Source organism: Salvelinus namaycush, chromosome 23 (genome assembly GCF_016432855.1).
Source record: "Salvelinus namaycush isolate Seneca chromosome 23, SaNama_1.0, whole genome shotgun sequence".
In the NCBI taxonomy this organism is placed as follows: Eukaryota; Metazoa; Chordata; class Actinopteri; order Salmoniformes; family Salmonidae; genus Salvelinus; species Salvelinus namaycush.
Window position 1 is genome coordinate 2,843,368 of NC_052329.1, and position 25,511 is coordinate 2,868,878.

Here is a 25,511-nt window from a genome sequence, read left to right on the forward strand (position 1 = left end):
CCCTGAAAAGTGGCATAATGCGGGGGCTATTCGATGCTAATGCAGTACGCCACAGGATGTTTTTCTGCTGGTCAAGGGCAGTCAAGTCTGGGATGAACCAAGGGCTAAATCTGTTCTTAATTCTACATTTTTTGAACGTGGCATGCTTATTTAAGATGGTGAGGAAAACACTTTTAATGAGCAACCAGGCATCCTCTACTGATGGGATGAGGTCAATATCCTTCCAGGATACCCGGGCCAGGTCGATTAGAAAGGCCTGCTCGCAGAAGTGCTTGAGGGAGCGTTTGACAGTGATGAGTGGTGGTCGTTTGATCGCGGACCCATTACGCACGCAGTTAATGAGACAATGATCGCTGGCTGGGTTATATGGCACGCCTGGCTGGGTTATATGATCGACTGGCTGGGTTATATGATCGCCTGGCTGGGTTATATGGCACGCCTGGCTGGGTTATATGATCGACTGGCTGGGTTATATGATCGCCTGGCTGGGTTATATGGCACGCCTGGCTGGGTTATATGATCGACTGGCTGGGTTATATGGCACGCCTGGCTGGGTTATATGGCACGCCTGGCTGGGTTATATGATCGCCTGGCTGGGTTATATGATCGCCTGGCCCAGTTATATGGCACGCCTGGCTGGGTTATATGATCGACTGGCTGGGTTATATGATCGCCTGGCTGGGTTATATGGCACGCCTGGCTGGGTTATATGATCGCCTGGCTGGGTTATATGATCGCCTGGCCCAGTTATATGGCACACCTGGCTGGGTTATATGGCACGCCTGGCTGGGTTATATGGCACGCCTGGCTAAGTTATATGATCACCTGGCTGGGATATATGGAATAGGGTGCTATTTGGAATGCAGCCTACGTACACTAACCTTTAACAGTTAATGTCCCACCAGCCTGTCTATGCCTTCTGCCTCTACCACTCCCCATATGTCCCACCAGCCTGTCTATCTCTTCTGCCTCTACCACTCCCCCATATGTCCCACCAGCCTGTCTATGCCTTATGCCTCTACCATTCCCCATATGTCCCACCAGCCTGTCTATCTCTTCTGCCTCTACCACTCCCCCATATGTCCCACCAGCCTGTCTATCTCTTCTGCCTCTACCACTCCCCCATATGTCCCACCAGCCTGTCTATCTCTTCTGCCTCTACCACTCCCCATATGTCCCACCAGCCTGTCTATGCCTTATTCCTCTACCACTCCACATATGTCCCACCAGCCTGTCTATCTCTTCTGCCTCTACCACTCCCCCATATGTCCCACCAGCCTGTCTATGCCTTCTGCCTCTACCACTCCCCATATGTCCCACCAGCCTGTCTATCTCTTCTGCCTCTACCACTCCACATATGTCCCACCAGCCTGTCTATGCCTTCTGCCTCTACCACTCCCCATATGTCCCACCAGCCTGTCTATCTCTTCTGCCTCTACCACTCCACATATGTCCCACCAGCCTGTCTATGCCTTCTGCCTCTACCACTCCACATATGTCCCACCAGCCTGTCTATGCCTTCTGCCTCTACCACTCCCCCATATGTCCCACCAGCCTGTCTATCTCTTCTGCCTCTACCACTCCACATATGTCCCACCAGCCTGTCTATGCCTTCTGCCTCTACCACTCCCCCATATGTCCCACCAGCCTGTCTATCTCTTCTGCCTCTACCACTCCCCCATATGTCCCACCAGCCTGTCTATCTCTTCTGCCTCTACCATTCCCCATATGTCCCACCAGCCTGTCTATGCCTTCTGCCTCTACCACTCCCCATATGTTCAGATCACTGGAGTGACAGATATTCCAAATCTAGCTTGGGGATAACTGTCTGGGTTGGCCCCTTCAGAGTAGCCAGCCATGAATCCAGTCGGTCAATGTTGGACCAATTATCCATAACATAGTCAATGAACAGTTGGCTAAAAGAGTATATCGTCGTTGTCTGATGATAATCCATTATCTCCTTAACAGATACTTTACAGGAAATAGAAAACACTGCCAGTTTTTCCCATTGACGAACATAAACTCAGCAGAAAAAGAAACGTCCTCTCACTGTCAACTGCCTTTATTTTCAGCAAACTTAACATGTGTAAATATTTGTATGAACATAACAAGATTCAACAACTGAGACATAAACTGAACAAGTTCCACAGACATGTGACTAACAGAAATTGAATAATGTGTCCCTGACAAAGGGGGGGCCAAAATCAAAAGTAACAGTTAGTATCTGGTGTGGCCACCAGCTGCATTAAGTACTGCAGTGCATCTCCTCCTCATGGACTGCACCAGATTTGCCAGTTCTTGTTGTGAGATGTTACCCCACTCTTCCACCAAGGCATCTGCAAGTTCCCGGGCATTTCTGGGGGGAATGGCCCTAGCCATCACCCTCCGATCCAACAGGTCCCAGATGTGCTCAATGGGATTGAGATTCGGGCTCTTCGCTGGCCATGGCAGAACGCTGACATTCCTGTCTTGCAGGAAATCACTCACAGCACGAGCAGTATGGCTGGTGGCATTGTCGTGCTGGAGGGTCATGTCAGGATGAGCCTGCAGGAAGGGTACCACATGAGGGAGGAGGATGTCTTCCCTGTAACGCACAGCGTTGAGATTGCCTGCAATGACAACAAACTCAGTCCGATGATGCTGTGACACACCGCCCTTACAACAGAGGACCTGCCTTACAACAGAGGACCTGCCTTACAACAGAGGACCTGCCTTACAACAGAGGACCTGCCTTACAACAGGCCTACAAGCCCTCAGTCCAGCCTCTCTCAGCCTATTGCGGACAGTCTGAGCACTGATGGAGGGATTGTGCGTTCCTGGTGTAACTCGGGCAGTTGTTGCCATCCTGTACCTGTCCTGCAGGTGTGATGTTCGGATGTACCGATCCTGTGCAGGTGTTGTTACACGTGGTCTGCCACTGCGAGGATGATCAGCTGTCCGTCCTGTCTCCCTGTAGTGCTGTCTTAGGCGTCTTACAGTACGGACATTGCAATTTATTGCCCTGGCCACATCTGCAGTCCTCATGCCTCCTTGCAGCAGACCTAAGGCATGTTCACGCAGATGAGCAGGGACCCTGGGCATCTTTCTTTTGGTGTTTTTCAGAGTCAGTAGAAAGGCCTCTTTAGTGTCCTAAGTTTTCATAACTGTGACCTTAATTGCCTACCGTCTGTAAGCCGTTAGTCTTAACGACCGTTCCACAGGTGCATGTTCATTAATTGTTTATGCTTCATTGAACAAGCACGGGAAACAGTGTTAAAACCCTTTACCATGAAGATCTGTGAAGTTATTTGGATTTTTACGAATTATCTTTGAAAGACAGGGTCCTGAATAAGGGACGTTTCGTTCTTTGCTGAGTTTACAATTACATCTTGGTACATTTAATGTAACCTCTAACATGAAATGTACTACAAGCCTATCTACTTCCTCCCATTCCCCATGTCTTCAGATCACTGCCCAGATCTACTGTCTCTCTGTTGTTATTAAGTCTCCCATTCCCCATGTCTTCAGATCACTGCCCAGAACTACTGTCTCTCTGTTCTTATTAAGTTTCCCATTCCCCATGTCTTCAGATCACTGCCCAGAACTACTGTCTCTCTGTTGTTATTAAGTCTCCCATTCCCCATGTCTTCAGATCACTGCCCAGAACTACTGTCTCTCTGTTGTTATTAAGTCTCCCATTCCCCATGTCTTCAGATCACTGCCCAGAACTACTGTCTCTCTGTTGTTATTAAGTCTCCCATTCCCCATGTCTTCAGATCACTGCCCAGAACTACTGTCTCTCTGTTGTTATTAAGTCTCCCATTCCTCATGTCTTCAGATCACTGCCCAGATCTACTGTCTCTCTGTTGTTATTAAGTCTCCCATTCCCCATGTCTTCAGATCACTGCCCAGAACTACTGTCTCTCTGTTGTTATTAAGTCTCCCATTCCCCATGTCTTCAGATCACTGCCCAGATCTACTGTCTCTCTGTTGTTATTAAGTCTCCCATTCCCCATGTCTTCAGATCACTGCCCAGAACTACTGTCTCTCTGTTGTTATTAAGTCTCCCATTCCCCATGTCTTCAGATCACTGCCCAGAACTACTGTCTCTCTGTTCTTATTAAGTCTCCCATTCCCCATGTCTTCAGATCACTGCCCAGAACTACTGTCTCTCTGTTGTTATTAAGTCTCCCATTCCCCATGTCTTCAGATCACTGCCCAGAACTACTGTCTCTCTGTTGTTATTAAGTCTCCCATTCCCCATGTCTTCAGATCACTGCCCAGAACTACTGTCTCTCTGTTCTTATTAAGTCTCCCATTCCCCATGTCTTCAGATCACTGCCCAGATCTACTGTCTCTCTGTTGTTATTAAGTCTCCCATTCCCCATGTCTTCAGATCACTGCCCAGAACTACTGTCTCTCTGTTCTTATTAAGTCTCCCATTCCCCATGTCTTCAGATCACTGCCCAGAACTACTGTCTCTCTGTTGTTATTAAGTCTCCCATTCCCCATGTCTTCAGATCACTGCCCAGAACTACTGTCTCTCTGTTGTTATTAAGTCTCCCATTCCCCATGTCTTCAGATCACAGCCCAGAACTACTGTCTCTCTGTTGTTATTAAGTCTCCCATTCCCCATGTCTTCAGATCACTGCCCAGAACTACTGTCTCTCTGTTCTTATTAAGTCTCCCATTCCCCATGTCTTCAGATCACAGCCCAGAACTACTGTCTCTCTGTTGTTATTAAGTCTCCCATTCCCCATGTCTTCAGATCACTGCCCAGAACTACTGTCTCTCTGTTGTTATTAAGTCTCCCATTCCCCATGTCTTCAGATCACTGCCCAGAACTACTGTCTCTCTGTTGTTATTAAGTCTCCCATTCCCCATGTCTTCAGATCACTGCCCAGAACTACTGTCTGTCACGAATCCCGCTTCCTGAGTCTGGGTTTGCCTGTGTGTCTGTCCTGGAGTGTGTTTCAGGTGTCCTGGAACGCACCCTGTCTGGTTGCCGGGCGAATTAGCTTGTTGGGAGATTGATGTTCACCCGCACCTGTGTCCCATCAGTATTCTGCACACCTGTCCTGATCATCATCTCTCCCCTTCAAAAGCTCTGACCTGACTTCCATTCCCTGCCGGATCGTTAGCCATGAACAGTATGTTGTGCCATAGTACCAGACTCAAGTTGGATAGTATTTGTTTTGTTGTTTTTGTTTACGTATTGCTTGCCTTGAACTTACCTCCGTTTGTTTTGCCTTCAGTTACTCACCCGGATCATTCACCCCATTCCCGCCTGGTTGACGGAGGATTCCGCTACTCCATTGGATTCACCTATTTCCTCTCATCAATTCACCACCGCTGCCCGCTACGCCATCTGGATATATCTACCCTTTCACATTTAATTGTAAATAAATACTCACCTTCTTCCTACGCTCCTTGTCCTGGTCTGCTTCTGGGTTCGATCTTGAAAGAACGTGACAGAACGATCCGGCCAGTGATGAACCCAGCGGACCTGGACTCCGTTTGCCATGCAATCACCCAGCAGGAGAAGATGTTGGGACAACACAAGACGGCGCTACACGAGATAGCGGGTTCGATCCGAAACTTATCGGATAGATTAACGAGTATCCAGGATCAGCTCAGGTTGCCGGTGGATCATCTACCACCTGTTTCACCCATATCACCTGCCGATTCGGGAGCGGGTTCCTTCCGTGAGCCCAAGGTTCCGACACCGGATAAGTACGAGGGAGATCTGGGAGGATGCCGTTCATTTCTTTTGCAATGTGGGTTAGTTTTTGATCTGCAGCCCTACTCTTACGCCACAGATAAGGCTAGGATAGCTTTTGTTATTGAGCTGCTGCGTGGTAGAGCTCTTGAATGGGCTTCAGCTGTTTGGGAACGACGGGACACCTGCATGACGTCATACCAGGGGTTCACGGCAGAGATGAGAGAGCTTTTTGACCATCCAGTCCGAGGTAAGGACGCAGCTAAACGTTTGTTCTCTCTTCGCCAAGGAACTCTCAGTGTGGCAGACTTTGTGATAGAATTCAGGACATTGGCTGTGGAGAGTGGTTGGAATGAGGAATCACTACAAGCGGTTTTTTACCAGGGGTTGTCGGAGCAACTCAAGGACGAGCTGATCTCCTATCCAGAGCCTAGTGACCTAGATAGTTTGGTCACCTTAGCTATCCGGGTAGATAATAGAGTCCGAGAGAGAAGGAGGGAGAAGAAGTGTGGTAGTTCGGGACATTACATCTCCGTTTTTCCTCAGCGCCCGTTAAACTGCTCGGCTCGTTAAGTTTGGGAGGTTTGTTAGCGAGCCAGTTTCAACCTCTTAAGAGTCCTGTCAGACCTCGTTTCCCTGCTACCCTCATAAATAAGGATCAGAGTTTAGCGATTAACGCTTTCATCGATTCAGGTGCCGATGACAGCTTCATTGATGCCGACTTAGTGGAACAGCTGGGGCTTTCCAAGGAGCAATTACCGGAAGCCATTGAAGCAACCACTCTGAACGGCAGTGTTCTGGCACGGATCACTATGAGGACTGAACCGGTTAAGATGTTGTTGTCGGGGAATCATTCAGAGGTTATTTCTTTTTTCATTTTGCCTTCCCCCCATGTACCTCTGGTTCTTGGATACCCCTGGCTAAAGGAACACAATCCCTCGTTCGATTGGGTGACTGGAAAGGTAACTAGTTGGAGCATTGAGTGCCATGCTAACTGCCTCAGGACTGCCTGTTCTCATGCTGTCCCCAGTCGGGTCTTTGAGTCTGCTTCTCCTGATTTGTCCCTGGTTCCTGAAACATATCACGAGTTGGGTGAGGTGTTCAGTAAGCAGAACGCTCAGTCACTTCCTCCCCACCGACCTTATGATTGTACAATTAAGCTGTTCCCTGGAGCTGCCTTTCCCAAGGGGCGGTTATACAGTATTTCTCGACCTGAGCGGGAAGCCCTGGAAACCTACATAAAGGAGTCTCTTGCTGCAGGTCTCATTCGTCCCTCGTCATCACCCCTGGGAGCTGGATTTTTTTTGGTGAGTAAGAAGGATGGCTCTCTTCGACCGTGTATTGATTATCGGGGGTTGAATGATATTACGGTCAAGAACAAGTACCCCTTGCCCTTGATGAGCTCCGCTTTCGATTCTTTACAGGGTGCTACTGTGTTTACGAAGCTTGATCTACGCAATGCGTATCATCTGGTTCGGATCAAGGAGGGGGACGAGTGGTTGACTGGATTCAATACACCTATGGGACATTTCGAGTACCTGGTGATGCCGTTTGGACTTTCCAACGCTCCAGCAGTGTTCTAATGTTTGGTGAATGACGTGCTGAGGGATATGATCGGTCTGTTTGTGTTCGTTTACCTGGATGACATCCTGATTTTCTCCAAGGAGCTTTCCAGCCACATCCAGCATGTTAAGCAGGTCCTGCAGCGGTTATTGGAGAACCGTCTGTTTGTGAAGGCAGAGAAGTGTGATTTTCACGCCCACACTACATCCTTTCTCGGGTACATCATCTCCAGGGGAGAGATCAAGATGGACCAAGAGAAGGTTCGGGCGGTTCGGGATTGGGTCCAGCCCGGTACGAGATTGCAGCTCCAGAGATTCCTGGGGTTTGCGAACTTCTATCGGAGGTTTATCCGTGATTACAGCCGGGTGGCCGCCCCATTAACTGCTCTGACGTCTTGCACCAGAAGGTTCTGTTGGACTCCTGAGGCAGACCGAGCATTTCTGGATTTGAAGAGTCGATTCACCAACGCCCCGATTCTCTCTCAACCTGACACTTCCCGTCAGTTTGTTGTTGAAGTGGACGCGTCTGATGTGGGGGTGGGCGCCATCCTGTCCCAGCGTAGCTCCACTGACGGTAAACTCCATCCCTGCGCTTTCTACTCTTGTCGTCTTTCTCCAGCTGAAAGAAACTACGATGTGGGTAACCGGGAGCTTCTCGCTGTGAAGCTTGCCTTGGATGAGTGGCGTCACTGGTTGGAGGGAGCGGAGCAACCGTTAGTGGTCTGGACTGACCACAAGAATCTGGCTTACATGCAATCGGCTAAACGTCTCAACTCCCGTCAGGCCAGGTGGGCTTTGTTTTTTGGACGCTTCAATTTTTCCCTGACGTTCCGACCTGGGTCGAAGAACGGCAAGGCGGACGCCTTGTCCCGGATGTTCTCCAAGACGGAGGAGAGTGGGGCCAAGACTGAGACGATTCTTCCCCAGAATCTTGTCGTGGGAGCCGTTACATGGAGGATTGAGGAGGATGTGATGGCGGCCCTTCGGACGCAGCCCGGCCCTGGTAACGGTCCACCCGGTCGGTTGTTCGTGCCTGAGTCGGTCCGTTCTGCTGTTCTTCAGTGGTCCCACGCCAGCAAGATAGCTTGTCACCCTGGCGTTGCTCGGACTATGGCGCTACTGCGCAGACGATTTTGGTGGCCTGCCATGGGAGAAGATACCCGGAGGTTTGTTGCCGCATGTCCTGTTTGTGCTCAGAACAAAAGTACCAATCGGCCCAGCTCTGGGCTTCTTCACCCTCTACCTATTCCTCGGCGACCTTGGTCGCATCTGGCCCTGGATTTTGTCACGGGATTGCCCCCTTCTGTTGGGAACACGGTCATTCTGACCATTGTGGACAGATTCAGCAAGTTTGCTCATTTTGTTCCTCTCTCCAAGCTTCCATCGGCTACGGAGACGTCTGAGATCCTGGTTAGGGAGGTTTTCAGGGTCCACGGATTGCCCAGTGACATTGTTTCTGACCGTGGTCCTCAGTTTACCTCTGCTGTTTGGAGATCTTTCTGTTTGGCCATTGGAGCTACAGTCAGTCTCACTTCTGGATTTCATCCTCAATCTAATGGTCAGGCGGAGAGAGCCAACCAGAAGATGGAGTCCACGCTGCGTTGTCTTGTCTCTTCTGATCCTACCTCTTGGTCATCTCAATTACCCTGGGTCGAGTATGCCCATAATACCCTTCCGTCATCTGCCACTGGGATGTCCCCCTTCCAATGCCTGTACGGTTACCAACCTCCTTTGTTTCCTTCTCAGGAAAGGGATCTCTCGGTTCCCTCTGTCCAGACCCACATTCGTCGTTGCCACCGGACCTGGCATCGGGCCAGGAAGGCTCTCCTTAGAGTGTCTGACCGGTATCAGATCCAGGCGAATCGTCGCCGTATTCCTGCCCCAGCTTATACGGTCGGAGATAAGGTTTGGTTGGCTACACGGGATCTTCCTCTACGGACTGAGTCGAGAAAGTTGTCACCGAAGTTCATTGGTCCGTTTGTAGTGGAGAGAATCATTAATCCTGTTGTGGTTCGACTCAAGTTGCCTGCAACTCTTAGAGTACATCCCACCTTTCATGTCTCCTGCCTCAAGCCGGTTCACCTCAGTCCTCTGTTGCCCCCTCCTCCTCGTCCTCCTCCTCCTCGGATGATCGGAGGTGGTCCTGTCTACACGGTGCGCCGCATCATGGACTCCAGACGGCGGGGTCGAGGGTACCAGTATTTAGTGGATTGGGAAGGATATGGTCCAGAGGAGAGGAGTTGGATTCCTCGGCGTCAGATCCTGGATGACGACCTGCTTCGTGACTTCTACCGCCTCCACCCTGGCGCTCCAGGTAGTCCGCCCGGTGGCGTTCGTCGGAGGGGGGGTACTGTCACGAATCCCGCTTCCTGAGTCTGGGTTTGCCTGTGTGTCTGTCCTGGAGTGTGTTTCAGGTGTCCTGGAACGCACCCTGTCTGGTTGCCGGGCGAATTAGCTTGTTGGGAGATTGATGTTCACCCGCACCTGTGTCCCATCAGTATTCTGCACACCTGTCCTGATCATCATCTCTCCCCTTCAAAAGCTCTGACCTGACTTCCATTCCCTGCTGGATCGTTAGCCATGAACAGTATGTTGTGCCATAGTACCAGACTCAAGTTGGATAGTATTTGTTTTGTTGTTTTTGTTTACGTATTGCTTGCCTTGAACTTACCTCCGTTTGTTTTGCCTTCAGTTACTCACCCGGATCATTCACCCCATTCCCGCCTGGTTGACGGAGGATTCCGCTACTCCATTGGATTCACCTATTTCCTCTCATCAATTCACCACCGCTGCCCGCTACGCCATCTGGATATATCTACCCTTTCACATTTAATTGTAAATAAATACTCACCTTCTTCCTACGCTCCTTGTCCTGGTCTGCTTCTGGGTTCGATCTTGAAAGAACGTGACACTGTCTCTCTGTTGTTATTAAGTCTCCCATTCCCCATGTCTTCAGATCACAGCCCAGAACTACTGTCTCTCTGTTGTTATTAAGTCTCCCATTCCCCATGTCTTCAGATCACTGCCCAGAACTACTGTCTCTCTGTTGTTATTAAGTCTCCCATTCCCCATGTCTTCAGATCACTGCCCAGAACTACTGTCTCTCTGTTGTTATTAAGTCTCCCATTCCCCATGTCTTCAGATCACAGCCCAGAACTACTGTCTCTCTGTTGTTATTAAGTCTCCCATTCCCCATGTCTTCAGATCACTGCCCAGAACTACTGTCTCTCTGTTGTTATTAAGTCTCCCATTCCCCATGTCTTCAGATCACTGCCCAGAACTACTGTCTGTCACGAATCCCGCTTCCTGAGTCTGGGTTTGCCTGTGTGTCTGTCCTGGAGTGTGTTTCAGGTGTCCTGGAACGCACCCTGTCTGGTTGCCGGGCGAATTAGCTTGTTGGGAGATTGATGTTCACCCGCACCTGTGTCCCATCAGTATTCTGCACACCTGTCCTGATCATCATCTCTCCCCTTCAAAAGCTCTGACCTGACTTCCATTCCCTGCCGGATCGTTAGCCATGAACAGTATGTTGTGCCATAGTACCAGACTCAAGTTGGATAGTATTTGTTTTGTTGTTTTTGTTTACGTATTGCTTGCCTTGAACTTACCTCCGTTTGTTTTGCCTTCAGTTACTCACCCGGATCATTCACCCCATTCCCGCCTGGTTGACGGAGGATTCCGCTACTCCATTGGATTCACCTATTTCCTCTCATCAATTCACCACCGCTGCCCGCTACGCCATCTGGATATATCTACCCTTTCACATTTAATTGTAAATAAATACTCACCTTCTTCCTACGCTCCTTGTCCTGGTCTGCTTCTGGGTTCGATCTTGAAAGAACGTGACAGAACGATCCGGCCAGTGATGAACCCAGCGGACCTGGACTCCGTTTGCCATGCAATCACCCAGCAGGAGAAGATGTTGGGACAACACAAGACGGCGCTACACGAGATAGCGGGTTCGATCCGAAACTTATCGGATAGATTAACGAGTATCCAGGATCAGCTCAGGTTGCCGGTGGATCATCTACCACCTGTTTCACCCATATCACCTGCCGATTCGGGAGCGGGTTCCTTCCGTGAGCCCAAGGTTCCGACACCGGATAAGTACGAGGGAGATCTGGGAGGATGCCGTTCATTTCTTTTGCAATGTGGGTTAGTTTTTGATCTGCAGCCCTACTCTTACGCCACAGATAAGGCTAGGATAGCTTTTGTTATTGAGCTGCTGCGTGGTAGAGCTCTTGAATGGGCTTCAGCTGTTTGGGAACGACGGGACACCTGCATGACGTCATACCAGGGGTTCACGGCAGAGATGAGAGAGCTTTTTGACCATCCAGTCCGAGGTAAGGACGCAGCTAAACGTTTGTTCTCTCTTCGCCAAGGAACTCTCAGTGTGGCAGACTTTGTGATAGAATTCAGGACATTGGCTGTGGAGAGTGGTTGGAATGAGGAATCACTACAAGCGGTTTTTTACCAGGGGTTGTCGGAGCAACTCAAGGACGAGCTGATCTCCTATCCAGAGCCTAGTGACCTAGATAGTTTGGTCACCTTAGCTATCCGGGTAGATAATAGAGTCCGAGAGAGAAGGAGGGAGAAGAAGTGTGGTAGTTCGGGACATTACATCTCCGTTTTTCCTCAGCGCCCGTTAAACTGCTCGGCTCGTTAAGTTTGGGAGGTTTGTTAGCGAGCCAGTTTCAACCTCTTAAGAGTCCTGTCAGACCTCGTTTCCCTGCTACCCTCATAAATAAGGATCAGAGTTTAGCGATTAACGCTTTCATCGATTCAGGTGCCGATGACAGCTTCATTGATGCCGACTTAGTGGAACAGCTGGGGCTTTCCAAGGAGCAATTACCGGAAGCCATTGAAGCAACCACTCTGAACGGCAGTGTTCTGGCACGGATCACTATGAGGACTGAACCGGTTAAGATGTTGTTGTCGGGGAATCATTCAGAGGTTATTTCTTTTTTCATTTTGCCTTCCCCCCATGTACCTCTGGTTCTTGGATACCCCTGGCTAAAGGAACACAATCCCTCGTTCGATTGGGTGACTGGAAAGGTAACTAGTTGGAGCATTGAGTGCCATGCTAACTGCCTCAGGACTGCCTGTTCTCATGCTGTCCCCAGTCGGGTCTTTGAGTCTGCTTCTCCTGATTTGTCCCTGGTTCCTGAAACATATCACGAGTTGGGTGAGGTGTTCAGTAAGCAGAACGCTCAGTCACTTCCTCCCCACCGACCTTATGATTGTACAATTAAGCTGTTCCCTGGAGCTGCCTTTCCCAAGGGGCGGTTATACAGTATTTCTCGACCTGAGCGGGAAGCCCTGGAAACCTACATAAAGGAGTCTCTTGCTGCAGGTCTCATTCGTCCCTCGTCATCACCCCTGGGAGCTGGATTTTTTTTGGTGAGTAAGAAGGATGGCTCTCTTCGACCGTGTATTGATTATCGGGGGTTGAATGATATTACGGTCAAGAACAAGTACCCCTTGCCCTTGATGAGCTCCGCTTTCGATTCTTTACAGGGTGCTACTGTGTTTACGAAGCTTGATCTACGCAATGCGTATCATCTGGTTCGGATCAAGGAGGGGGACGAGTGGTTGACTGGATTCAATACACCTATGGGACATTTCGAGTACCTGGTGATGCCGTTTGGACTTTCCAACGCTCCAGCAGTGTTCTAATGTTTGGTGAATGACGTGCTGAGGGATATGATCGGTCTGTTTGTGTTCGTTTACCTGGATGACATCCTGATTTTCTCCAAGGAGCTTTCCAGCCACATCCAGCATGTTAAGCAGGTCCTGCAGCGGTTATTGGAGAACCGTCTGTTTGTGAAGGCAGAGAAGTGTGATTTTCACGCCCACACTACATCCTTTCTCGGGTACATCATCTCCAGGGGAGAGATCAAGATGGACCAAGAGAAGGTTCGGGCGGTTCGGGATTGGGTCCAGCCCGGTACGAGATTGCAGCTCCAGAGATTCCTGGGGTTTGCGAACTTCTATCGGAGGTTTATCCGTGATTACAGCCGGGTGGCCGCCCCATTAACTGCTCTGACGTCTTGCACCAGAAGGTTCTGTTGGACTCCTGAGGCAGACCGAGCATTTCTGGATTTGAAGAGTCGATTCACCAACGCCCCGATTCTCTCTCAACCTGACACTTCCCGTCAGTTTGTTGTTGAAGTGGACGCGTCTGATGTGGGGGTGGGCGCCATCCTGTCCCAGCGTAGCTCCACTGACGGTAAACTCCATCCCTGCGCTTTCTACTCTTGTCGTCTTTCTCCAGCTGAAAGAAACTACGATGTGGGTAACCGGGAGCTTCTCGCTGTGAAGCTTGCCTTGGATGAGTGGCGTCACTGGTTGGAGGGAGCGGAGCAACCGTTAGTGGTCTGGACTGACCACAAGAATCTGGCTTACATGCAATCGGCTAAACGTCTCAACTCCCGTCAGGCCAGGTGGGCTTTGTTTTTTGGACGCTTCAATTTTTCCCTGACGTTCCGACCTGGGTCGAAGAACGGCAAGGCGGACGCCTTGTCCCGGATGTTCTCCAAGACGGAGGAGAGTGGGGCCAAGACTGAGACGATTCTTCCCCAGAATCTTGTCGTGGGAGCCGTTACATGGAGGATTGAGGAGGATGTGATGGCGGCCCTTCGGACGCAGCCCGGCCCTGGTAACGGTCCACCCGGTCGGTTGTTCGTGCCTGAGTCGGTCCGTTCTGCTGTTCTTCAGTGGTCCCACGCCAGCAAGATAGCTTGTCACCCTGGCGTTGCTCGGACTATGGCGCTACTGCGCAGACGATTTTGGTGGCCTGCCATGGGAGAAGATACCCGGAGGTTTGTTGCCGCATGTCCTGTTTGTGCTCAGAACAAAAGTACCAATCGGCCCAGCTCTGGGCTTCTTCACCCTCTACCTATTCCTCGGCGACCTTGGTCGCATCTGGCCCTGGATTTTGTCACGGGATTGCCCCCTTCTGTTGGGAACACGGTCATTCTGACCATTGTGGACAGATTCAGCAAGTTTGCTCATTTTGTTCCTCTCTCCAAGCTTCCATCGGCTACGGAGACGTCTGAGATCCTGGTTAGGGAGGTTTTCAGGGTCCACGGATTGCCCAGTGACATTGTTTCTGACCGTGGTCCTCAGTTTACCTCTGCTGTTTGGAGATCTTTCTGTTTGGCCATTGGAGCTACAGTCAGTCTCACTTCTGGATTTCATCCTCAATCTAATGGTCAGGCGGAGAGAGCCAACCAGAAGATGGAGTCCACGCTGCGTTGTCTTGTCTCTTCTGATCCTACCTCTTGGTCATCTCAATTACCCTGGGTCGAGTATGCCCATAATACCCTTCCGTCATCTGCCACTGGGATGTCCCCCTTCCAATGCCTGTACGGTTACCAACCTCCTTTGTTTCCTTCTCAGGAAAGGGATCTCTCGGTTCCCTCTGTCCAGACCCACATTCGTCGTTGCCACCGGACCTGGCATCGGGCCAGGAAGGCTCTCCTTAGAGTGTCTGACCGGTATCAGATCCAGGCGAATCGTCGCCGTATTCCTGCCCCAGCTTATACGGTCGGAGATAAGGTTTGGTTGGCTACACGGGATCTTCCTCTACGGACTGAGTCGAGAAAGTTGTCACCGAAGTTCATTGGTCCGTTTGTAGTGGAGAGAATCATTAATCCTGTTGTGGTTCGACTCAAGTTGCCTGCAACTCTTAGAGTACATCCCACCTTTCATGTCTCCTGCCTCAAGCCGGTTCACCTCAGTCCTCTGTTGCCCCCTCCTCCTCGTCCTCCTCCTCCTCGGATGATCGGAGGTGGTCCTGTCTACACGGTGCGCCGCATCATGGACTCCAGACGGCGGGGTCGAGGGTACCAGTATTTAGTGGATTGGGAAGGATATGGTCCAGAGGAGAGGAGTTGGATTCCTCGGCGTCAGATCCTGGATGACGACCTGCTTCGTGACTTCTACCGCCTCCACCCTGGCGCTCCAGGTAGTCCGCCCGGTGGCGTTCGTCGGAGGGGGGGTACTGTCACGAATCCCGCTTCCTGAGTCTGGGTTTGCCTGTGTGTCTGTCCTGGAGTGTGTTTCAGGTGTCCTGGAACGCACCCTGTCTGGTTGCCGGGCGAATTAGCTTGTTGGGAGATTGATGTTCACCCGCACCTGTGTCCCATCAGTATTCTGCACACCTGTCCTGATCATCATCTCTCCCCTTCAAAAGCTCTGACCTGACTTCCATTCCCTGCTGGATCGTTAGCCATGAACAGTATGTTGTGCCATAGTACCAGACTCAAGTTGGATAGTATTTGTTTTGTTGTTTTTGTTTACGTATTGCTTGCCTTGAACTTACCTCCGTTTGTTTTGCCTTCAGTTACTCACCCGGATCATTCACCCCATTCCCGCCTGGTTGACGGAGGATTCCGCTACTCCATTGGATTCACCTATTTCCTCTCATCAATTCACCACCGCTGCCCGCTACGCCATCTGGATATATCTACCCTTTCACATTTAATTGTAAATAAATACTCACCTTCTTCCTACGCTCCTTGTCCTGGTCTGCTTCTGGGTTCGATCTTGAAAGAACGTGACACTGTCTCTCTGTTGTTATTAAGTCTCCCATTCCCCATGTCTTCAGATCACAGCCCAGAACTACTGTCTCTCTGTTGTTATTAAGTCTCCCATTCCCCATGTCTTCAGATCACTGCCCAGAACTACTGTCTCTCTGTTGTTATTAAGTCTCCCATTCCCCATGTCTTCAGATCACTGCCCAGAACTACTGTCTCTCTGTTGTTATTAAGTCTCCCATTCCCCATGTCTTCAGATCACAGCCCAGAACTACTGTCTCTCTGTTGTTATTAAGTCTCCCATTCCCCATGTCTTCAGATCACTGCCCAGAACTACTGTCTCTCTGTTGTTATTAAGTCTCCCATTCCCCATGTCTTCAGATCACAGCCCAGAACTACTGTCTCTCTGTTGTTATTAAGTCTCCCATTCCCCATGTCTTCAGATCACTGCCCAGAACTACTGTCTCTCTGTTGTTATTAAGTCTCCCATTCCCCATGTCTTCAGATCACAGCCCAGAACTACTGTCTCTCTGTTGTTATTAAGTCTCCCATTCCCCATGTCTTCAGATCACTGCCCAGATCTACTGTCTCTCTGTTGTTATTAAGTCTCCCATTCCCCATGTCTTCAGATCACTGCCCAGAACTACTGTCTCTCTGTTCTTATCATTAACACCAGGGCACGCTGACTGCTCTTCAAACAGATGCTGTTAACTCTGTTTGAAGGAAGAAGTAAAGCGTGTCCCAAATGGCATCCTATCACCTATATAGTACACTGCTTTTAACCAGAACCCTACGGGCTTGGTCAAACGTTGTGCAGTATATAGGGAATAGGGTTCCATGTGTAATTCAACCCTATAGCTATCTTAAAGCCTTCTGTCCCTGCGTGCTAACCTTAACAAGTTCACCACTTTCCACATGCATCACTGGGACTAATTGTCTTTCCTCCTATTCCGTGTTGTTTAACACTGTCATGCCAAACGGCACCCTATAGGGCTCTGGTAAAAGTAGTACACTATGTAGGGAATAGGGTGCCATAGGGCTCTGGTCTAAAGTAGTGTACTATATAGGGAATAGTGTGTCATTTGGGCGACAGCCGTTGTGAATCATTCTACATCTATGGACATGATTCATTATGGAGCTCTAAACTTTTCTATTCATCCCATCCTCTGTACGCACACAGCAGCAGCGGTACAGATTACACCTACTGAGTCGGCAGTCTTCCTCTGACATTAACAGATCATTATAGATAGGTATTACTGTCAAGATACGGGAAAATGAAGCCATTTAAATGGTAACAGCTCAGTAAAAATCCTGTGGTTTTCTCACTGCCACCTCAGGAATTAGCTTTGACCTTTAAAGATACAGGTTCATTTTCTGGTAACCTTTTGACATAATTCTGAGTGTAATTTAAACCACTGACATTTCATTTTGAGCTGAACATGCTTTTTTGTTAAGTTCTGTCGAACAACAGCCAAGTTTTAAACAGAACATAAGAGTTAGAAGGAATACATAACAGTTCAACTAGATTCAGGGTGGCCCTGACTGGAGAAACTCAACTGAAGGACGAGAGGTGTTGAGTAAGCTCTTTGTCGTCTAACAGATGCCTACACATCCAGCAGTTAAGTCTCCAGTCAGGGCCACGCTGAATCTACAGTTGGAGGCAATACATCCTTTTTGCAACTCAACATCTCTGGCCTCCATATTGGTTTCCTTAAGGTGATACATCCTCTATGTAACTCAACATCTCTGGCCTCCATATTGGTTTCCTTAAGGTGATACATCCTCTATGTAACTCAACATCACTGGCCTCCATATTGGTTTCCTTAAGGTGATACATCCTCTATGTAACTCAACATCTCTGGCCTCCATATTGGTTTCCTTAAGGTGATACATCCTCTATGTAACTCAACATCTCTGGCCTCCATATTGGTTTCCTTAAGGTGATACATCCTCTATGTAACTCAACATCTCTGGCCTCCATATTGGTTTCCTTAAGGTGATACATCCTCTATGCAACTCAACGTCTCTGGCGTAAAACAAACAGGACAGCATCCATACCTGTTCTGAGGGTCTGCCACCCCAGGGAGAAGGGGCTCCGGGCCTGGAGATTGTAGCTGCTGATGGGGCTGTGGTTGTCCACCCCTCCACTCCACGACAGGGTGGCTGTAGTGTCCATGATCTCCTCTACTATCACCACACCAGGGGGTCCCGGGGGGCCTTGAGGGGTCATAGAGAGAGAGACAGAGAGACAGAGAGAGAGAGAGAGACAGAGAGACAGAGAGACAGAGAGACAGAGAGAGAGAGAGAGAGAGAGAGAGAGAGAGAGGTCAAGTAGTGTACTTAGGGAGTAAGTTGCTAATTCGGACACACATATTCAATTCCAAAATGAAAAGAGCTGGAACAATGATGTGCAGCTTCACTCACACAATTGTATTTTTTATTTTTTTGTCATTTAGCAGACACTCTCATCCAGAGCAATTTACAGGAGCAAACAGGGTGTTGAGTGTCTTGCTCGAGGTCACATCAACATATTTTTCACCTAGTCGGCTTGGGGATTTGAACCAGCAACCTTTGGGTTACTGGACCAACCCACAATCCACCCACAGACAGAGTGAAGGAGAGAACAGGAGGACCCGTGAGAACAGCTGGTGCTGTCCAAGGAAAACCAAAGGTTGAGTGTTCCAGGGACCATTAAAGGGTCGGTTTAAAAGGTACATTTGCATTCCCAGGAGGGATATTAATATGCATTCTGTGTCGCCATGGGAACCAGCCGGTGTGATTCTGAAGTCTATTGAGCGGAGAGCCGTGTGTGTCGTGGTGGGTTTAATAAGTAGATTGAATGGTGGAGAATACATCATGGAGGATTCAGATTCCGGATTTAGAGTAGCTCAGGCAGGACAGCCCATCTCATCAACCCATCCCACTTCATCCCTCCTCCTCCATCCCTCCTCCTCATCCCTCCTCATCATCCCTCCTCCTCCATCCCTCCTCCTCTATCCGTCCTCATCATCCCTCCTCCTCAATCCCTCCTCATCCTTCAATATGAAAGGGGATTTTCAGCGTTATGCCAATCACCTGTCTAGAGCTCTAAGCCGACAGCCCTCCATGTGTGATGTAGCAGGGGGCAACCAGTGATCTGTATCCCAGCCCTCCATGTGTGATGTAGCAGGGGGGGCAACCAGTGATCTGTATCCCAGCCCTCCATGTGTGATGTAGCAGGGGGCAACCAGTGATCTGTATCCCAGTCCTCCATGTGTGATGTAGCAGGGGTCAACCAGTGATCTGTATCCCAGCCCTCCATGTGTGATGTAGCAGGGGGCAACCAGTGATCTGTATCCCAGCCCTCCATGTGTGATGTAGCAGGGGGGGCAACCAGTGATCTGTATCCCAGCCCTCCATGTGTGATGTAGCAGGGGGGGGCAACCAGTGATCTGTATCCCAGCCCTCCATGTGTGATGTAGCAGGGGGCAACCAGTGATCTGTATCACAGCCCTCCATGTGTGATGTAGCAGGGGGCAACCAGTGATCTGTATCCCAGCCCTCCATGTGTGATGTAGCAGGGGGCAACCAGTGATCTGTATTCCAGCCCTCCATGTGTGATGTAGCAGGGGGCAACCAGTGATCTGTATCCCAGCCCTCCATGTGTGATGTAGCAGGGGGCAACCAGTGATCTGTATCCCAGCCCTCCATGTGTGATGTAGCAGGGGGGGCAACCAGGGATCTGTATCCCAGCCCTCCATGTGTGATGTAGCAGGGGGCAACCAGTGATCTGTATCCCAGCCCTCCATGTGTGATGTAGCAGGGGGCAACCAGTGATCTGTATCCCAGCCCTCCATGTGTGATGTAGCAGGGGGCAACCAGTGATCTGTATCCCAGCCCTCCATGTGTGATGTAGCAGGGGGGGCAACCAGTGATCTGTATCCCAGCCCTCCATGTGTGATGTAGCAGGGGGGGCAACCAGTGATCTGTATCCCAGTCCTACATGTGTGATGTAGCAGGGGGCAACCAGTGATCTGTATCCCAGCCCTCAATGTGTGATGTAGCAGGGGGCAACCAGTGATCTGTATCCCAGCCCTCCATGTGTGATGTAGCAGGGGGGGCAACCAGGGATCTGTATCCCAGCCCTCCATGTGTGATGTAGCAGGGGGCAACCAGTGATCTGTATCCCAGCCCTCCATGTGTGATGTAGCAGGGGGCAACCAGTGATCTGTATCCCAGCCCTCCATGTGTGATGTAGCAGGGGGCAACCAGTGATCTGTATCCCAGCCCTCCATGTGTGATGTAGCAGGGGGGGCAACCAGTGATCTGTATCCCAGCCCTCCATGTGTGATGTAGCAGGGGGGGCAACCAGTGATCTGTATCCCAGTCCTACATGTGTGATGTAGCAGGGGGCAACCAGTGATCTGTATCCCAGCCCTCCATGTGTGATGTAGCAGGGGGCAACCAGTGATCTGTATCCCAGTCCTCCATGTGTGATGTAGCAGGGGGCAACCAGTGATCCGTATCCCAGCCCTCCATGTGTGATGTAGCAGGGGGCAACCAGTGATCCGTATCCCAGCCCTCCATGTGTGATGTAGCAGGGGGCAACCAGTGATCTGTATCCCAGCCCTCCATGTGTGATGTAGCAGGGGGCAACCAGTGATCTGTATCCCAGTCCTCCATGTGTGATGTAGCAGGGGGCAACCAGTGATCTGTATCCAAGCCCTCCATGTGTGATGTAGCAGTGGGCAACCAGTGATTTGTATCCCAGCCCTCCATGTGTGATGTAGCAGGGGGGGCAACCAGTGATCTGTATCCCAGCCCTCCATGTGTGATGTAGCAGGGGGCAACCAGTGATCTGTATCCCAGCCCTCCATGTGTGATGTAGCAGGGGGCAACCAGTGATCTGTATCCCAGCCCTCCATGTGTGATGTAGCAGGGGGCAACCAGTGATCTGTATCCCAGCCCTCCATGTGTGATGTAGCAGGGGGCAACCAGTGATCTGTATCCCAGCCCTCCATGTGTGATGTAGCAGGGGGCAACCAGTGATCTGTATCCCAGCCCTCCATGTGTGATGTAGCAGGGGGCAACCAGTGATCTGTATCCCAGCCCTCCATGTGTGACGTAGCAGGGGGGGCAACAAGTGATCTGTATCCCAGCCCTCCATGTGTGATGTAGCAGGGGCTAACCAGTGATCTGTATCCCAGCCCTCCATGTGTGATGTAGCAGGGGGCAACCAGTGATCTGTATCCCAGCCCTCCATGTGTGATGTAGCAGGGGGCAACCAGTGATCTGTATCCCAGCCCTCCATGTGTGATGTAGCAGGGGGCAACCAGTGCTCTGTATCCCAGTCCTCCATGTGTGATGTAGCAGGGGGCAACCAGTGATCTGTATCCCAGCCCTCCATGTGTGATGTAGCAGGGGGCAACCAGTGATCTGTATCCCAGCCCTCCATGTGTGATGTAGCAGGGGGCAACCAGTGATCTGTATCCCAGCCCTCCATGTGTGATGTAGCAGGGGGCAACCAGTGATCTGTATCCCAGCCCTCCATGTGTGATGTAGCAGGGGGCAACCAGTGATCTGTATCCCAGTCCTCCATGTGTGATGTAGCAGGGGGCAACCAGTGATCTGTATCCCAGCCCTCCATGTGTGATGTAGCAGGGGGCAACCAGTGATCTGTATCCGAGCCCTCCATGTGTGATGTAGCAGGGGGCAACCAGTGATCCGTATCCCAGCCCTCCATGTGTGATGTAGCAGGGGGCAACCAGTGATCTGTATCCCAGCCCTCCATGTGTGATGTAGCAGGGGGCAACCAGTGATCTGTATCCCAGCCCTCCCTGTGTGATGTAGCAGGGGGCAACCAGTGATCTGTATCCCAGCCCTCCATGTGTGATGTAGCAGGGGGGGCAACCAGTGATCTGTATCCCAGTCCTCCATGTGTGATGTAGCAGGGGGCAACCCGTGATCCGTATCCCAGCCCTCCATGTGTGATGTAGCAGGCGGGGCAACCAGTGATCTGTATCCCAGCCCTCCATGTGTGATGTAGCAGGGGGCAACCAGTGATCTGTATCCCAGCCCTCCATGTGTGATGTAGCAGGGGGCAACCAGTGATCTGTATCCCAGCCCTCCATGTGTGATGTAGCAGGGGGCAACCAGTGATCTGTATCCCAGCCCTCCATGTGTGATGTAGCAGGGGGGGCAACCAGTGATCCGTATCCCAGCCCTCCATGTGTGATGTAGCAGGGGGAACCAGTGATCCATATCCCAGCCCTCCATGTGTGATGTAGCAGGGGGCAACCAGTGATCTGTATCACAGTCCTCCATGTGTGATGTAGCAGGGGGCAACCAGTGATCTGTATCCCAGCCCTCCATGTGTGATGTAGCAGGGGGCAACCAGTGATCTGTATCACAGTCCTCCATGTGTGATGTAGCAGGGGGCAACCAGTGATCCGTATCCCAGCCCTCCATGTGTGATGTAGCAGGGGGCAACCAGTGATCCGTATCCCAGCCCTCCATGTGTGATGTAGCAGGGGGCAACCAGTGATCTGTATCCCAGCCCTCCATGTGTGATGTAGCAGGGGGCAACTAGTGATCTGTATCCCAGCCCTCCATGTGTGATGTAGCAGGGGGCAACCAGTGATCTGTATCCCAGTCCTCCATGTGTGATGTAGCAGGGGGCAACCAGTGATCTGTATCCCAGCCCTCCATGTGTGATGTAGCAGGGGGCAACCAGTGATCTGTATCCCAGCCCTCCATGTGTGATGTAGCAGGGGGAACCAGTGATCCGTATCCCAGCCCTCCATGTGTGATGTAGCAGGGGGCAACCAGTGATCTGTATCCCAGTCCTCCATGTGTGATGTAGCAGGGGGCAACCAGTGATCTGTATCCCAGTCCTCCATGTGTGATGTAGCAGGGGGCAACCAGTGATCTGTATCCCAGCCCTCCATGTGTGATGTAGCAGGGGGCAACCAGTGATCTGTATCCCAGTCCTCCATGTGTGATGTAGCAGGGGGCAACCAGTGATCTGAATCCCAGCCCTCCATGTGTGATGTAGCAGGGGGCAACCAGTGATCTGTATCCCAGCCCTCCATGTGTGATGTAGCAGGGGGCAACCAGTGATCCGTATCCCAGCCCTCCATGTGTGATGTAGCAGGGGGCAACCAGTGATCTGTATCCCAGTCCTCCATGTGTGATGTAGCAGGGGGGGCAACCAGTGATCTGTATCCCAGCCCTCCATGTGTGATGTAGCAGGGGGGGCAACCAGTGATCTGTATCCCAGTCCTCCATGTGTGATGTAGCAGGGGGCAACCAGTGATCTGTATCACAGCCCTCCATGTGTGATGTAGCAGGGGGCAACCAGTGATCTGTATCACAGTCCCCTATGTGTGATGTAGCAGGGGGGGGCAACCAGTGATCTGTATCACAGCCCTCCATGTGTGATGTAGCAGGGGGCAACCAGTGATCTGTTTCACAGCCCTCCATGTGTGATGTAGCAGGGGGCAACCAGTGATCCGTATCCCAGCCCTCCATGTGTGATGTAGCAGGGGGCAACCAGTGATCTGTTTCACAGCCCTCCATGTGTGATGTAGCAGGGGGGGCAACCAGTGATCTGTATCCCAGCCCTCCATCTGTGATGTAGCAGGGGTCAACCAGTGATCTGTATCCCAGCCCTCCATGTGTGATGTAGCAGGGGGGGCAACCAGTGATCTGTATCCCAGCCCTCCATGTGTGATGTAGCAGGGGGCAACCAGTGATCTGTATCCCAGTCCTCCATGTGTGATGTAGCAGGGGGCAACCAGTGATCTGTATCCCAGCCCTCCATGTGTGATGTAGCAGGGGGCAACCAGTGATCCGTATCCCAGCCCTCCATGTGTGATGTAGCAGGGGGGGCAACCAGTGATCTGTATCCCAGCCCTCCATGTGTGATGTAGCAGGGGGCAACCAGTGATCGGTATCCCAGCCCTCCATGTGTGATGTAGCAGGGGGAACCAGTGATCCATATCCCAGCCCTCCATGTGTGATGTAGCAGGGGGCAACCAGTGATCCGTATCCCAGCCCTCCATGTGTGATGTAGCAGGGGGCAACCAGTGATCTGTATCCCAGCCCTCCATGTGTGATGTAGCAGGGGGCAACCAGTGATCTGTATCACAGCCCTCCATGTGTGATGTAGCAGGGGGCAACCAGTGATCCGTATCCCAGCCCTCCATGTGTGATGTAGCAGGGGGCAACCAGTGATCTGTATCACAGCCCTCCATGTGTGATGTAGCAGGGGGGGCAACCAGTGATCTGTATCCCAGCCCTCCATGTGTGATGTAGCAGGGGGCAACCAGTGATCCGTATCCCAGCCCTCCATGTGTGATGTAGCAGGGGGCAACCAGTGATCCGTATCCCAGCCCTCCATGTGTGATGTAGCAGGGGGAACCAGTGATCTGTATCCCAGCCCTCCATGTGTGATGTAGCAGGGGGCAACCAGTGATCTGTATCCCAGCCCTCCATGTGTGATGTAGCAGGGGGAACCAGTGATCTGTATCCCAGCCCTCCATGTGTGATGTAGCAGGGGGAACCAGTGATCTGTATCCCAGCCCTCCATGTGTGATGTAGCAGGGGGAACCAGTGAAGGGTTGAGTGATAGTATCAGGAGGAGGGTTGAAGCTGTCCCCTAAACACAGAGCTGCATCCCAAACCACACCCTATTCCCTTTATAGTGCACTACTTTTGACCAGGGATCATAGGGCCTTGTTAAAAAGTAACGCACTAAATAGGGAATAGGGTGCTCTAGGATCAGTCCATTTCCCACCTTAAACTTTAGAACATGAAACAACATGTCTTGCCCATTCACCCTCTGAACGGCACACAGACACAATCCATGTCTCGGTTGTCTCAAGGCTTAAAAATCCTTATTTAACCCGTCTCCTCCTCTTCATCTACACTGATTGAAGTGGATTTAACAAGTGACATCAATAAGGGATTATAGTTTTTACCTGGATTCACCTGGTCAGTCTGTCATTGAAAGCAGTCCTAATGTTTTGTTCACTCCGTGTATAGTGAATAGGGTGTGATTTAGGAGGCAGACTAATCTTATCATAGATCTGTAGTTGAGGCCAGAGATAACGAGCTCACCTCTAACGAGGACTTCAGCCTCAGCAAACACTGTGTCGGCGCTGGTCTGAGCCCGGCAGCCGTATTTCCCAGCATGCTTCAGCAGGATGCTTCTGATCATCAGGTCCACCGTGGAGGACTGCTGCGTGACGAGGCAGAGAGTCAACAACAACACGTTAGTGTGTGATTACAGTATCTGTGTGACGAGGCAGAGAGTCAACAACAACAAGTTAGTGTGTGATTACAGTATCTGTGTGACGAGGCAGAGAGTCAACAAGTTAGTGTGTGATTACAGTATCTGTGTGACGAGGCAGAGAGTCAACAAGTTAGTGTGTGATTACAGTATCTGTGTGACGAGGCAGAGAGTCAACATCAACAAGTTAGTGTGTGATTACAGTATCTGTGTGACGAGGCAGAGAGTCAACAACAACACGTTAGTGTGTGATTACAGTATCTGTGTGACGAGGCAGAGAGTCAACAACAACACGTTAGTGTGTGATTACAGTATCTGTGTGACGAGGCAGAGAGTCAACAACAACACGTTAGTGTGTGATTACAGTATCTGTGTGACGAGGCAGAGAGTCAACAACAACACGTTAGTGTGTGATTACAGTATCTGTGTGACGAGGCAGA

The 25,511-nt window shown here is 50.8% G+C and overlaps 1 protein-coding gene across 1 annotated transcript in view; it reads right to left on the minus strand.

Annotated features, from left to right (window-relative positions):
- cntn5 (contactin 5) overlaps positions 1-25,511 on the minus strand; it is a gene marked incomplete at its 5' end in the record, with an annotated part of 395,923 nt that overhangs the window by 130,791 nt on the left and 239,621 nt on the right. Inside the window, 2 exons of the mRNA XM_038962131.1 lie at positions 17,859-18,017; positions 24,900-25,020. Of these exons, the coding sequence (XP_038818059.1) occupies positions 17,859-18,017; positions 24,900-25,020 (280 nt within the window). The remainder of the gene's footprint in view (positions 1-17,858; positions 18,018-24,899; positions 25,021-25,511) is intronic.